Source organism: Octopus bimaculoides, chromosome 21, assembly GCF_046866305.1.
Source record: "Octopus bimaculoides isolate indiv1 chromosome 21, ASM4686630v1, whole genome shotgun sequence".
In the NCBI taxonomy this organism is placed as follows: domain Eukaryota; kingdom Metazoa; phylum Mollusca; class Cephalopoda; order Octopoda; family Octopodidae; genus Octopus; species Octopus bimaculoides.
The window spans coordinates 2,346,373-2,362,814 of record NC_142948.1 but is presented as its reverse complement, the minus strand read 5'-3'; the positions used below and the strand labels follow the sequence as shown (position 1 = coordinate 2,362,814).

The following is a 16,442-nucleotide window of genomic DNA, read 5'->3' as shown; positions in this document are numbered from 1 at the left end:
CCTGTTTTGCTGTCACATACATTGAAAGCATGCGAAATAACCTGGAAACGAAAAAAACCCTCAAAACAAAATTCCATTGCTGGTAAACTCAGAGTTACCTGGCGACTCAACAGGTCAAGGGTAATCTAGTATATATATATATATATATATATATCATCATCATCATGATCGTTTAACGTCCACTTTCCATGCTAGCATGGGTTGGACGATTTGACTGAGGACTGGCGAACCAGATGGCTGTACCAGGCTCCAATCTGATCTGGCTGAGTTTCTACAGCTGGATGCCCTTCCTAATGCCAACCACTGAGAATATAGTGGGTGCTTTTACGTGCCACCAGCACGAGGGCCAGTCACACGGTACTGGCAATATATATATATATATATGATGCGTGTGTGTGTGTATGTATATATATATATATATATATATATATATATATGTATGTATGTATGTGTGTATATAGAATAATAAAACAAACGAAGAAAAAAACAATTCCTTCAAAGGGATGTAAAACATCCAATTCACTGGTGCAGCGGTTGAATGCCACAGAAAAAAGGGGTAGAAATATAAATATTAAATGAAATAGAAAAATACAATTGACAAACGAACAATTTATTTACATTATAATATAATATAAGATGTCATATTATATTTTTCATAGTATATTATAATGTAAATAAAGTGTTAGTTTTTCAATTGTATTCCTCTAGTTCATTTAACATAGCTAGATATATTCAACAGAGTGTGAGGTAACAATCCAATTACGTCTCTGAATTTCAAAGAGTTAACAAAACTTTTGAAGCAGAAACACAAGACCCCATTAATTATTGAATACTTTTCAGCATTTCCCTGCTTCACTGAGTTCAATAATTATAATGCTGGGAAAGAAACTAAATGGTACTGTTTAAAATTATATTCTGTAGAGAAATTCACACACGCGCGCGCATCTATAGTGCAATAGGTATTGTCACATGACCTAAACCTACCAATAAAATTCAACTTCCGCTTCTGTTATTTATTCCGTTCGATTCCAGTGTTTCTGTGAGTCCAATTCCATTGACAAAGCATATTTAACCATTTATTTTGACGTCCACCTACACTATTTGCACACACACAAAACAATCTCCAACATTTCTTAACCAACAACTGGAAGCTAATAATGGACAGAGACCAAGCTACTTCTCCACCAATTCAAACATCGGCGTTACTCTCTTAGAATTATACGAGGTATCTTTTTAGTTTCATGTTATTTCCATTTCTTCGTACGTCAATAAATTATGTTTGTTCTTATTCGATCAAACAATCTACATTTCGTAGATCTGAGGCGGGACTAAACGGCAACAACATTAACAACCACACATTGAGAGGGGGCTATACGTGCTAGAAATAGCAGTCAGATCTTCCCTCGAATTACATTTTACTGTCTAAGGAGGGATGTTGCTTATAGTTAACAGGATAAGAAAACTGAAAAATTAGAATGGAAAAACGAAACGTTTTAGTTTCTGTTTATACATAGTTACTCGTGTATGTTTGTACATATATATATATATATATATATTAGTAGTATGTACATTCATTAAAAGTTTTATCCTAATAACCTGCTTTAATATGAAATATAACACTGACGTTCCAGCCATGATTATCCAACCAACAATGGCATGTTTTCGGAATCTTTCCAATTTGATCTCTCTCTCTCATTCACACACACACAATCGTATTCAGAATTTCTAAATAGTTGGATCTTTACCTACAAAGGTTAAAAACATTTTTTTGAAATACATCTCTGAAGGTGCAGATTACGATTATCTCCGTAAAATTTGAAAGGAAAAAAATCTTTTCTTGTAATTTCTACTTATATAGAAATGTAAATTTTCCACTGTTGACCTCTATTTTTAAGTATCCCCTATATCTTAATACTGTTTCTCTATTATTTCAGAAATAACAGGCAACGTTGACATAACAGAATGTTTACCTGAGGTGTATCCCAAAACCTTTATCATTTAAAGACATTATGCACAACACATAACTCTGTTTATAGAAATCTGTGGTGGAATTATCATGAAGAATTTCCTCTTGAACTGAGATTATTGGCAAAGTTGTTTAACTTTGCTGTCTGGAACAACTACAAGACTTCTTGTTTTACATTTTAATCCAAGTTGAAGTTTACAATAGAAATGGTAGGAATCGTTTGTAGGATTGAAATATAAAAGTGAAGATAAATGTCAGGATTTTGTAGTGAGGGAAGAATATATTGTACGAGAAGAAAATTAATTGTAAAACAGTCTAAAAAGATTGATTTTCCTGATGGCATAAAGAAAGAGAAAACTGCAGTGAAATATCTGTAAAATGTCATCGTCTCACGGTGATACAAGAAATACTGACAAATATATTCATAAAGAAATGAATGCGTATCACTGTGATATCTGTGGTCAATCATTCTCTGTAAGTAGTCGTTTAACCACTCACAAACGTATTCACACAGGAGAGAAGCCATACCACTGTGATATCTGTGGTAAATCATTCTCTCAAAGTAGTGCTTTAAGTACGCACAAACGCATTCATACTGGAGAAAAGCCACACCACTGTAGTGTCTGTGGTAAATCATTCAGACTTAGACATTCCCTAACTATTCACGAACGTATTCATTCAGGAGAGAAACCATATCACTGTGATATTTGTGGCCAGTCATTTGCTGTAAGTGATCACTTAACTAAACACAGACGTATTCATACTGGAGAGAAACCATACGACTGTGATATCTGTGGGAAATTGTTCTCTGGAAGTAGTGATTTAACTACTCACAAACGTACTCATACAGGAGAGAGTCCATTTCATTGTGATTTCTGTGGTAAATCTTTTTCTAGAAATCCTGACTTGACTATTCACAAACGTATTCATACAGGAGAGAAGCCATATCACTGTGATACCTGTGGTAAAATGTTCTCTAGTGGTAGTAGCTTCACTAGGCACAAACGTATTCACACAGGAGAGAAGCCATATCTCTGTAATATCTGTGGTAAATCATTTGCTGTAGGTAGTGACTTAATTACTCACAAACGTACTCATACAGGAGAGACACCTTATCACTGTGATATCTGTGGCAAATCATTCTCTAGGAGTAATATGCTAACAACTCACAAACATATTCATACAGGTGAGAAACCCATTCCACTTTGATATTTATAGCAAACTAGTTTTCTGACTGACATAACTTCAGATGATAAATATATTCATAGAAAGGAAAAAAGACAACAGATATCTGTGATAAAAAATCTGAGAAAGTAACAATTTGTGTATTTATTGATACAAAACTATAGCTGTAGCACTGTCAAAAGTCATTCATCATCTTGTAAAGATATTCGCACATGAAAGAAGATATAACAGTGTGATAACAACACTATTTTTTTTGTAACCATAACTACATCTATATTGGTGAGGTAACTTACCATTGTCATAATGTTAATAAAAGTAGATATATTTTATCTGACCTTGTTTCCAGAAAGGAGAAAAAGATACAATTGATGTATTTGACATTGTGGGTAAACAATGGAGACATGTATTAAATCAGGGATAACAACAACATCTTTTTCTTTAAATAAAATATTTCATTATAACACAATAGGATATACTTAGAATATTTTGTGTGCATTATTTCATTTATCTAATCTCTATGCTTAGATATTATTTACATGCGTGGTACATATATGGGCGTAGGATGAAAAAGTTTAACCTCCAACTGTGGTTTCAGGTTCAGTCCCATCACATGGCACCTTGGACATGTGACTTCTAACTTCAGCCCTGAACCAAGCAAAACCTTGACGTTGGGTTTCGGTAAATGGAAACTGAAAGAAGCCTGTTGTGTGTATCTCCTTGTCTCAACATCACATAAAATTATGAGCATGACAGTTACATGTGTGTACACACACACACACACACATTCTTATGTATGTATATATTAATGTGTGTTTCTCCTCCTCTTTCTCTGCAAGTTAAAGTTTACAATCTCTACTTCAGATTTTACTGCTGGTGTTGTACTTGGAGAAGAGTGTCTCCATACATTGAAAACCAATGGGGGAAATAGGTAATAACTGAAATAGGAATGATATTTCAAGAAAAGCACTGCGAAACTTGAGGTGCATCTTAAGCCATCGAAAAGAGAATAGACACATACATATCCATTTGCATGTATGTGTGAGTGTGTATGTATGTAAATATATGTGTATATTGCTAGATTGATTTGATTAAAAGGGATTCATTAAGGATGTATCAAAGTGAAACATGCCACAATTATTGGCTGGACAAAATGATGCAAAACAGAGAATCTGTTATCATAGCACAGAATGCATTGATGATGAGATATTCATTGTTGTTAGGTAATGCACAGCTCTGATAACATCCAAAAGTGTCCAACAATGAATGGAACCTTAAGTGTGGCGTAAAAACAGACAAATGGGTTATCTGGTACTACTTCAGTTGTTTTGTGAAGAATCTTAATTGTAACATAAACATGATACAGTTAGGTATGCAGTAAGCACAACATCCATAAAGTTATGTAATGTTATACAACTCCCAACTCATCAGGTTTAACAAATATACAAGCAAACAGTAACATGTTGATATATCAATAAATAAATTACTTACCTTTAAGAAACGTGTGTGGGAGTGTAATCAGTCAATTATGAGGGTGGATATCAGAATAAGGTTGTAAATTATAGAATTGTTAAAAGGTATATTTAAACTAAAGATGTCATTAAAGTTAATGACACCACTCATAGAAATTAGTACTGGCAAAACAGACTTACAAACCAGCAGATGGTAGGTGCCAAACAGGACATTTAACTCTATCGTAATAATTTTGAAGTCAGTTGTTGATGTTCTCAAAAAGAAACCCATTTACTCTGTTATATTGTTTTATGGATCAAACACGTGACATGGTTAATAAATTCAAACATTTCTTATTCATTTTCATCCTATTGGTTAAAGCGAACCTATTAATTACTGTTGAACTAATAGAATATTAGCTATAATTAAGGCAGGTACAGTTATTTATTATTCAGGGAAAGTAATTTAAAGGGGAAAAATGCAGAGAATAGCAAAGGTTTGCAAAATTTCAAAGCCATGGATCCCAGCATTTTTGTTCACCAATATTTGCATGTTATTATTGAGAATAAAGCAAATCATTTAAAATCATGTAGGTCACATGATTAATAATAATAATAATTTAAACTTATGGGAAGCATTTAAGAAAATGTTAAAAGAATTGTAAAGGCCGTAACGAGGAAGGATTAAGCAATTATAAGATAGCAAAACTAAGGTTAGAAGCAAATTGATTAAAGTTATCTGCCCCTCTCTCCCTATTCTCTCTGTCTCTCTCTCTCCTGTTCACCTTGTACCTTGAGGATACACCCTCACCATCTCCCTTTCCAACTGGGTAAGCCATATATTTCTTCTTCAGTCAGACACCTTTTTCCTATCCATCTGTCATATTTTCATCTCCCTCAATACTTGCTGTCACTCAGTCGAGAGATCTTGACCACACTAGTGTTGTCGATGGCATTAAAACAGCACTCAGAACACACTGTGAAGTGGTTGTCATTAGAAGGGTATCCAGCTGTTGGAACCATAGAAAAAGCAGACATTGGAGTTTGGTACAGTCAGTTCCTGCCAAACTGTTTGACCTATGCTGGTGTGGATTGATCAGATGTTACGTGATAATGATGGTTAATGCTATGTAATAACTTCAGAAGACTTCTCAATGATTGCCATATCCATAGCAGGTATGAATATGGTTCAAGACATGAAGAGAGTGCAAAATTCTTGGACTTTTCTGCTGCAATTTGCAACACACACTGGCCAGCCAATCCTCTGGGCATGCGTGTTGGCACTCCGTCGCTTACGATGTCGAGGGTTCCAGTTGATACGATCAACGGAACAGCCTGCTCGTGAAATTAGCATGCAAGTGGCTGAGCACTCCACTGACACGTGTACCCTTAACGTAGTTCTCGGGGACATTCAACCTGACACAGTGTGACAGTGGGCATGCAAGTCAGATGGTTTTCATTTTCAGTAGGATATATAATAGACAGACCACAGTGAATACCAAATCCTTTCATTATCATCATCACCCATTGTCCATGCTGGTATGGGTTGGACAGTTTGACCAGGGTTGAGTGACTGCACCAGGCTCCAATCTGATTTGGCATGGTTGTCTACGGCTGGATGCTCTTCCTAATGTCAACCACTTTGAGAGTGTTTTGTGTGCTTTTATGTGCTACTGGCACAGGTGTCTGTTGTGTGACACCAGAATCTACCTCCAGTTGGCTTCATGGGTCTTCTCAAGCTTGACATATTGTCGAATGTTTTCGGTCACATGACACTGCCTCCATGAGGCCCAACACTCAAAAGGGGCTTCTTATGTGCCACCAGCACCAGCCACAAAGAATTCACTGCACAAATTATTGGTGAGTGACTCCAGAGTCAGAGATAGGTGAACTCTGAGTCAAGAAGACATGGAAATTAAGAGAATCTGAAGTTGTTCACAAATTTACAGAAATTCTAGTTGGTACACACAAATGTAAAAAGGACATACACATGTGTAGCATAGATATAAAACTCTTTTATTTCCCTCCGATCATCTTTACCTTTAAGGAAGCCTGTTTGTCCACCCAGCCATGGCAATTTCACTACTTTTCCTGTAAACTTTATGTACACACACACATCTTTTAGTTTTGAAAAGCGATGACTAAATTAGATGAGTTCCATTGTCCAGGAAAAGGTTTATACTTACAATTAATCAATATTGAAGGAATGTAATGAAATGTCCATTATTGAATGTCTTCAGCTGAAGTATCCTCAATATCTTATATTGTTTGTCTTCTTTTTTTTTTTTTTCAGAATATCTTATGTGGAAAAAAGTGGTTTTTATTTGAGATCTATCTTCAATATTCATCATTTAAAGACTAAAAATGGATGTTCAAGAAAACAGATGTACCCTTGTTTGTATCAATCTCAGATAAAATTTCTGGGAAATATTTCCTATGAATAGAGAACACTGACAAAATTTCCTTAATTCACTGGGTACAAGATGATGTTTGCATTGTAATTAATTTTGGATTACAAAAGCGTTTCCAGTATTTCCAAATAAAGACAAAGATCACACTTGATAGAGATGTTGGAGAAGAAGTATTTATTAGGGATAAAGTTATAAAGATCAAAAGAAGACTAACATCTGTATGTTGTGTGGGAGAGAAGGAAAAAATGATGGAAAATGAATTCTGTGAGAAGAAGATTAAAGTTGAAGCACAACCTGAAAGGATTGATTTTATTGATAATATAAAGAAAGAGAAAGAAAAAACTCTATACCATTGTAATATATGTGGCAAATCATTCTCTAGGAAAGACAGCCTAACTACTCACAAAGATATTCATACAGGAGAGAAACCACATCACTGTGATGTCTGTGGTAAATCATTCTCAGCTATTGGTTCCTTAAATACTCACAAACGAATTCACACAGGAGAGAAACCATATCTCTGTAATATCTGTGGTAAATCATTCTCTCAAATAGGTCACTTAATTACACACAAGCGCATTCATACAGGAGAGAAGCCATACCACTGTGATATCTGTGGTAAATCGTTCTCTGAAAAGGGTGTCCTAAAAAAACACAAACACATTCATACAGGAGATAAACCTTATCTCTGTGACATCTGTGGGAAATCGTTCTCTCAACAAGGGATCTTAACTAAACACAAACGCACTCATACAGGAGAGAAACCATATCACTGTGACATATGTGGTAAATCATTCTCTGCAAGTGGTAACTTAATTAAACACAAACATATTCATATAAGAGATAAACCTTATCATTGTGATGTCTGTGATAAATCATTCTCTCAGAGACATTCCTTAACTGCTCACATATGTATTCATACAGGAAAGAAACCATTTGACAGTGATATCCATGGTAAATTATTCAATGAAACTAGTCACTTAAGTAAACACAAGAGTCTTCAGACAGCAGAAAAGCCATATGACTGTGATATCTGTGGTAAATCATTCTCTCTAAGTAGTAACTTAACTACACACAAACACATTCATACAGGAGAAAAACCACATCCCTGTGACATTTGTGGTAAAACATTCTCTCAGAGTGGTAACTTAGTTATACACAAACGTATGCATACAGGAGAGAAGCCATATCCTTGTGATATCTGTGGTAAGTCATTCCCTCTAAGTGTTAATTTAACCACACACAAACGCATTCATACAGGACACGAACCATATCATTGTGACATATGTGGTAAATCATTTTCTGCAAATGGTAACTTAATTAAACACAAACATATTCATATAGGAGATAAACCTTATCATTGTGACATCTGTGATAAATCATTCTCTCAGAGACATTCCTTAACTGCTCACATATGTATTCATACAGGAAAGAAGCCATTTAACAGTGATATCCATGGTAAATTATTCAATGAAACTAGTCACTTAAGTAAGCACAAAAGTCTTCAGACAGCAGAAAAGCCATATCACTGTGATATCTGTGGTAAGTCATTCTCTCAAAGTGGTAACTTAACTACACACAAACACATTCATACAGGAGAAAAACCATATCCTTGTGACATTTGTGGCAAATCATTCTCTCAAAGTGGTAATTTGGTTATACACAAACGTATGCATACAGGAGAGAAGCCATATCCTTGTGATATCTGTGGTAAGTCATTCTCTCTAAGAGGTAACTTGACCACACACAAACGCATTCATTCAGGAGAGAAACCATATCACTGTGACACATGTGGTAAATCATTTTCTGCAAACGGTAACTTAATTACACACAAACATATTCATATAGGAGAGAGAGAAACCATACCACTGTAATAGTTGTAAATCATTCTCTGATAAAAAGATACTTAACTAAACCTGTAGCTATTCAAACAGATCATCAACTGTAACAATATTAAAATTCAGCTTGTGCTAAATACAACGATGCATGTGTGCAATTAAAATTTTATTCATTACATTAATTATTTTGTTTTTGTTATTATAATGTTCTGAACGTTGACAGTTTACTGCAGTAATTGAGTGGTTTTATCAGTTTAAAGCTTGTGTACCACATATTGGAAAATATCAAAATTGATACTTCCTTAGTATAAATAAATACACAATTGATTTCTAATATTGATATAAGAACACATACTTTGGAGAAGTTCAGGGTATATTAAATTCATTTCAGTATTTGACAAGTCTTACTATTCATTGCATGAGATTGCAGCCACATGCATCATAAGAAAATAGGAGTTGCATGAAGCAGCAGGCAAATGTACCTTGAAGTCCCTACAAAGACATTCCACAGGCTTTGCTGTCTTGATCAGAATTCCTTGTTGTGGGTCATAGATATAAGGTTTTAATTTAGCACAAACCCTACAAAAAGTGCATTGACTCTAAAAAACTGGGACGTTGTTTACTCAAACAAACTACAGTAACTGGTTATTCCAGAATTACAGAGACAATTGTGCATTTGCGAAATATAGAAGCAAAGGAATCTGAACAGGTGTGTACCTGAGTAAATTGGTCAAAGACCCCCTTTTTCTTTATTATCAAAACTGTATTTCACTAGTGAATGACAAGTTTTATGTGTGGAATAAGTTGTCGTTTGTTTCAGTGAGATGTACAGGTATGTATGCACGTACGTATGTATGTCTCTGATACAGAAGTGCAAAGGTGAGCAGGAACGAGAAAAAAATCTATGTACCAGAATGGATAAGTGAATGTTGAGGTGGTTTGAAATTATTTGCAAAATTTCTCTACTTCACCGTCTGAAATATGTATAAACTTATATTCTGAAGGAATATGCAGCATCTTCAAGTATCAACAAAGATTACAGTCGAATGAAATATAGCGGAAGAATTATTTGTTAGGAATAAAAGATATTAATAAACAGAAGGAAAATATGTGAATATTGTAGAGACAGAGAAAAGTAATGGATGTTAAATTAGATGAGAAACAGGGCCAGTGTGAAACTCTCACTCAAAGTAATTGTGTCCCTGATGATAGAATGAAAAAGAAAGAAAAAGGGTTCTACCAATGTGATTTCTGTAAGAAGGTATTTGCTCAGAAGTGTTACCTAACTATTCACAAACATATTCATACTGGAGAGAAACCATACCAGTGTGATGTCTGCGGTAAATCATTTCCTAGAAGAGATAACCTAACAATTCACAAACGAATTTATACAGGAGAAAAACCACATCAGTGTGATATCTGTCGTAAATCATTCTCTATAAATGGTTCTTTTATCAATCACAAACGCATACATACAATTGGCTCATAAGGGCCGATTTCCCGGTTTCATTGGCGTATAGGTTCCCCACATGGATGGGACATCGGTCCATCACAGGTGAGCTGTTAGATGCAGGAGGAAAGAGCAGATATTCACCATTACCTTCTGCCAGAGCCGCATGGAGCTCAGGTGTTTCGCCCATAAACACACACATCGCCTGATCCGAGATTCAAACTCATGATCCTTCGATCGCGAGTCCACTGAGCTAACCACTAGGCTATGTGCCTCCACGATCTTAATTGCTATCCAGAATTACACTAGCTGGGATTTATGAGGGAATGGTATGTACCGTGTTTCCCCGAAAATAAACCCTAGTGCGTTTTGGGGTATGCAAAATTAATATAAGACCAGGTCTATTTTCGGGGAAACACGGTATTTAGTACTGGAGTTAAGAAACAAACTACGAGCTACGTAATATCTGCATTATGAGTACGTTTCGTTTTTTCTGTGTCGAGTTTTATTCTCTGCGTTTATATTTTACTTCCGCTTTTGTTGCGATCTGATTAGAGTCAGTTCCCCCCTGATAAATACGGATTTAGAAGACAAAATATATAAAGTAGATTACGTTAAAATTGTTAAAACTTGCTAAATAATTCTATTGTTTGATAAACATCGTTATTACTGGATCAGATCTAGTTTACAACTGCCATTTAGGGGATCCAGTTAAACATAGATGATTGTTGCTAATGAACTGTGGGAAGAAATAGCAACAACATTCTTTATTATGTCGACGTGGAAAATCTAAATGAAGGTTTGTTGTAAAATAATGGTTGTGTTGAAGCTGTCATTGTCCAGTCTGAGTTGTGACTACTTGAATCTATCGTGACATCTTCGTCATTGGCTTTATATTAGTATGTAAGTATTATTAACAGAAACAACATCTACATTGTATAGGTCATGTCTTCTTTCTACTCCATCTGTTTGTTTTGATGTGTTCAAAGATGAAGTAAAGAAGAAATTTTACTAAAGTAACGATGCTGTCTTAATCCCCATACGATAAGCTGTCACAGATGTAATATATGTTTTTATAGACTTCCTATTTCCTGGAAGAAATGTATCTCTTCCTGTTTTTCTGAAATGTTTTACTTTCAATAATTTTTGCATGTCCAGTAATTCAAGTAAGAGGAGGAGAGTTTCAGGGTATTTGGTCAACAGTGTACAGAAGCATTATTTACATTTGACAGATATTTGTCCTCATCTTATTTTTTGTTAACACAACGTTTCGACTGAGGTACCCTCCAACCTTCATCAGGTGTCTTGGGAAAATTTCGAACCGGGGTTCTCATTCCTAAGGTTTATAGATGTATAAGCCCTAAAATTCACTCCATAATTGCCCACGGGCATATGGCGTTGTGGTTAAGACCTGAATAATAATAATGATAACATCGAAAAATATCTTAGGAATGAGAACCCAGGTTCTGATGAAGGCTGGAGGGTATATCAGCTGTAAATATGATTTTATATTCTAATTAATCTTACATTATATAAAAAAAAAAGAAGAGTCTAATGGGTGTCACACAACTGGCACAGGTGCCAGTTGCGTGACACCAACATCTGCCACAACTATGATTTCACTTCTACTCAAGCACAGCGCATTGCTGAAGGTCTCGGTCATTTGTCATTGCCTCTGTAAATATATGTGTGTGTGTATATAATTGTGCTCCACACATCCTCTCGCCATACTTGGTCTGCAGGCTGCCATTGATTAATGGAAACCAAAATAAAGTCTTCAAAGAAGAAATAAAGTATCTGACATGAAAGAGGAAGTTATGGAAAGGCAGTCACGTTTATCTATTAGGACATTTCACTGTATTAACCAGACGTTGTTAGACATCGCTGCTTACAGTGCCCTTCCTTGCATCGTTGTAGTTTTTGAATGATGCCTGCATGTGGGCTGGACAGCATTGGCCCAACATGGAACACCTGTCTGTCACAGAGCTACCCATTTACAGCTGAGTGGCCTGGGGCATTGTGTAAGGAAGAGTTTTGCTCACAATGCATCAACACATTAGAATATAGATATGTATATATATGTGAGAAATGTTATAAAATGTCCACTGTTGGATGTGTCGTTTTTATTTAAATATCCTGTATATTTTATATCTTGTTCTCTTTTTATTTCAGAATATCAGATGACATTGGCATAGTAGAAAGTTTTAAAGACTAAAGGAAAGTCTTATACACAAGAGACATAAACTTGTTTATATAAATCTATGCAAGAATTTCTGTGAAATATTTGATCTGAACAGAGACAAGTTTCCAAAATTTCCCTTCTTCGTTCTCTGAAATGTGTACAGTATGATTTCAAGTTTTAATTAAACTTTGGATTGCAAAACAGTTTGCAGCATATTCCAATATCAACAGAGGTCACAATTGACAGAAACATAACAGAAGAAACATTTGCGAGGAATAAAATATAAAAGCAAAATTTTTAAATTATTGAAAAAGTTGCAAGACGCAATGAAAATTTTAGAAAAATAAAAAAGAAATAAGTGGAAATTTTACCGGTGAGTGTGTTAAATGATAAGGCACTAAAAGAGAATGACTCTTCCCAGACAACAGAATATGCTTCAACACAAGAAATCACATAAAGAATCTTGCAAACCAAATCCAAAAATGAAATAAAACTAAAAAAAAACTATTTGTTTCTTGTGGTTGTAAAATTATGGAAGATAAACTATGTGAGACCAAGGCTATATGTGAAATACAGTCAAATAATATTGATTTTCCTGGTGGTAAAATGAAGGAGAAAGAAAAGCCATTACACCACTGTGACATCTGTAAAAAATCATTCACAACCAAAAGTAACTTAACTACTCATAAACTTATTCATACAGGAGAGAAAAAATATAACTGTAATATATGCAAAAAGTCTTTCTCTCGAAAAGGGAATTTAGGTGCTCACAAACGTATTCATACAGGAGAAGAACCATATCATTGTGATATCTGTGGTAAATCCTTCTCTGTAAGTAGTAGCTTAACTACTCACAAACGTATTCATACAGGTGAGGAGCCATATCAGTGTGATATTTGTAAAAAGTCTTTCTCCCAAACAGGTACATTGACTGCTCACAGACGTATTCACACTGGAGAGAAACCATATCACTGTGATATCTGTGGTAAATCATTCTCTATTAATAGTCACTTAACTACTCACAAACGTATTCATACAGGGGAGAAACCATATCACTGTGATATCTGTGGTAAGTTATTTTCTGGAAATAGTTCTTTAAATCTGCACAGACGCATTCACACAGGAGAAATGCCATATCACTGTGAATTCTGCGGGAAATCGTTCTCTGGGAGTAGTGATTTAACTAGACACAAACGTATTCATACAGGAGAAGAACCATATCGTTGTGATGTATGTGGTAAATCATTCTCTTTAAGTGGTAACTTAAGTAAACACAAAGTTATTCATTCAGAAGAGAAGTTACATCATTGTGATATCTGTGGTAAATCATTCTTTAGAAGAAATAATGTAACTAGACACAAATATATTCATATGAGAGAGAAGCCACACCACTGTGATATCTGTGGTAAGTCATTCTCTGAAAAAAGTTCCTTAAACATACACAAACGTATTCATACAGGAGATAAACGATACCAGTGTGATGTCTGTCACAAGTCGTTCACTCAGAAATGTAACCTAACCACTCACAAACGTATTCATTACAAGAGAGAATCTACACCCCTGTGAAATCTGACAAATCATTCTTTCAGACTTCTCTGTCCAGGACACACAAACATATTCTTGCAGTAGGGAACTGTGATGTCTATTATAAATCAGTATCTGAAAAAAGCTGCTTAACTAAATATGTAGTTATTCAAACAGAACACTAACTATCAATTTTAAAATTCACCTTGTAAATACAATTATATGTGTGTACAATTAAAATTGTATTCAAATTAATTAGTTCCTTCTTGTTGTTGTTATAATTGTAACGTCCAACCCATGCCAGATGGAAAAACGGACGTTAAATGATGATAATGAAATATTGATTGTTTACTTTGTTATAATTTAGTGATTTTTATCAATATCCGACCAGCATATTGGAAAATATCAATATTGAAGGCAACGTAAAAGTGGGATGCGTGGTGGCTGCTGCATGTCATCAGACAGCAGCAGAAGCGTGCGGACGTCAGCTGCCGTTCCGTTAGTGGGCACAAATACTCGCACAGCAATCCACAGAGCAAACGCCAACTGATGGTGGTGGTGGTGGCCATGGCGGAAGAAAGAAACAGGATGGAGAAGACGACGCATTAGCAGCGGGTGTGAGGAGACGGAGTACTTTTTCGAGTGGTACTCTTTTCTTCCCCCTCTCTTCCTTTCGTCGTCACTCTGCTCTGTTATATGTCTCCGCCGTGCTTCGAGCACGTGGTGGTGGTCATCGAAAGACGAATGCAAAGCAGCACAACAATGACAGTCTGATATGGTGAGAGTTAGAGGATTGAACGACGCACTCGTCGGGCAGGAGGTGGGCCATTTCGAAAAGCTTGCTGGGCAGTGGATTGCTTTGAAAAACGACCCACCACCCAGCTCGCCCTTTCCCGACTCACTGCAACTGCCAACAGTGGCGAAAGACAGCATTTTCATGTCCTGACCGCCTCTTGACTGGACGGAGCCCTGCGACGATGGGATCCCAGAGCCACAATGCGCATTCGAGGTGTCGATGTTCACTGAGTCCTTAAAAGAAAGAAATGAAGGCAAGTGTGGTGCTGGCGAGAGAGTGTGTGCACAGTTGGCAGCATGTGGATGGCTGTCAGAAGATGGGCAATGGCGGCCACCGCATGAGCACTGTCAGAGGGCCAAGAAGGCGAGGTGGCTTAGCTGCAGCTATGATGATGGATCGGAGTCGAGAACAATAGTGAGAAGGTTACTGATATAAAACTGACAAGCACTCGCTCGTGATCTGGTAAATGATCCTTCCACAGGTTCACCTACAGAAACCTTGTTACAACTTTTATTTCCTCTAAGCGATCGAGTTCGTTCATCTCCGAACTATTAGAGAATGCTCCAACAATGGCACAGAACGCTGCCATGCATAAGCGGACTCATCAGGACCTCACCGGATCATTCGATTAGTAGTAGCGATGGGCAGTGTGTAGAAAGAGCAGGGACGTGGTTGACGTGGGCTGATGTCTTGCACCTATCAAGAATTCTTCGTTCATGGGGTTGGTTCCAGGCCCCGATCCCTATCATGGGAGGTGGTTCAGAGGTTTCCTGACTTTTTCAGGCCAGGGGAGACATGCCTGCTGAAACCTCCAGGGTAGCATGCATGCAGCCCCCGGACGTTTGTGTTATTATTTTGGTCCTGTTCTAATTTTGTTAATATCCGGGAACATACATCCACAACTTTGCTTACAGTAAGCCCTTGAACAAAAATTAGACATTTGAACATGTCTGAGATTAATTCATGAAATTTGAATTTTTCACACTCTGTTAACTCCAGCATAGGTGACAAAATCTTCATCTTTTTTGACCAAATTTAAATATTGCCAGCAGGTATTGATCAAGGCACTAAAAATTTTCAATAAAATATTTTCATCAAAACAAATCTCCCCTGGTTTCTTTGGTAGAATATAGTTAGTATATTTTTCATGTTCAGCATGGGATAACTTTCTTAAAAGTAGTTATACATTTTTCTCATCAGACCAATTTTTACATTCTTGTTTGAAGATTTCTTCGTATCTTCAAAAATATGTAGAGAAAGTAATCCCTTCTTCTGGTTTATAACTGAATTCTTCAATTGAATTTGCTACGATGTCTGGCAAGTAAGAACCTGCAGTATTTTCAGACTTCTTCAACAGTAATTCCAGCAACTGTTGGTTTTTGTTGTTGCTGCAACTGCACCATGGAGGCCAATAAGTCTCCCACATTAAAACAATTTTTTCTTTGGTTTCATACCAAAAAAAAAAAAATTCTAAACATCCAACACCAACTCCATACAACTCATTACCACTTTTATATTCTGGTGTTGAATAAATAATTTAATGAAGCAGGGGAAAGAAATATTTACACGACGCAATACGATTAACTATTACACAAAACTCAATACTCTCACTCAACGGCTCACAGTAGATTGCTTCCTCCCA

The 16,442-nt window shown here is 36.1% G+C and overlaps 3 protein-coding genes across 3 annotated transcripts; all 3 read left to right on the top strand.

The window, feature by feature from the left end:
* Nucleotides 1-1,015: 1,015 nt before the first annotated feature.
* On the top strand, nt 1,016-7,040 carry LOC106868809 (uncharacterized). The gene is made up of 3 exons (XM_089339266.1): nt 1,016-1,225; nt 1,935-3,152; nt 6,893-7,040. The coding sequence occupies exons 2-3, from the start codon at nt 2,345-2,347 to the stop codon at nt 6,925-6,927; spliced, it is 843 nt and encodes a 280-aa protein (XP_089195392.1). The 5' UTR covers nt 1,016-1,225; nt 1,935-2,344; the 3' UTR covers nt 6,928-7,040.
* A 215-nt stretch (nt 7,041-7,255) lies between these two features.
* On the top strand, nt 7,256-9,030 carry LOC149131467 (uncharacterized). Its single transcript, XM_089339250.1, has one exon. It carries the CDS (start codon nt 7,256-7,258, stop codon nt 8,882-8,884), a length of 1,629 nt encoding a protein of 542 aa, XP_089195376.1. The 3' UTR covers nt 8,885-9,030.
* Nucleotides 9,031-9,848: 818 nt separating this feature from the next.
* LOC106868808 (uncharacterized) lies at nt 9,849-14,180 on the top strand. The gene is made up of 2 exons (XM_089339284.1): nt 9,849-10,329; nt 13,100-14,180. Exons 1-2 carry the CDS (start codon nt 9,987-9,989, stop codon nt 14,044-14,046), a joined length of 1,290 nt encoding a protein of 429 aa, XP_089195410.1. The 5' UTR covers nt 9,849-9,986; the 3' UTR covers nt 14,047-14,180.
* The last annotated feature ends 2,262 nt before the right edge of the window (nt 14,181-16,442 follow it).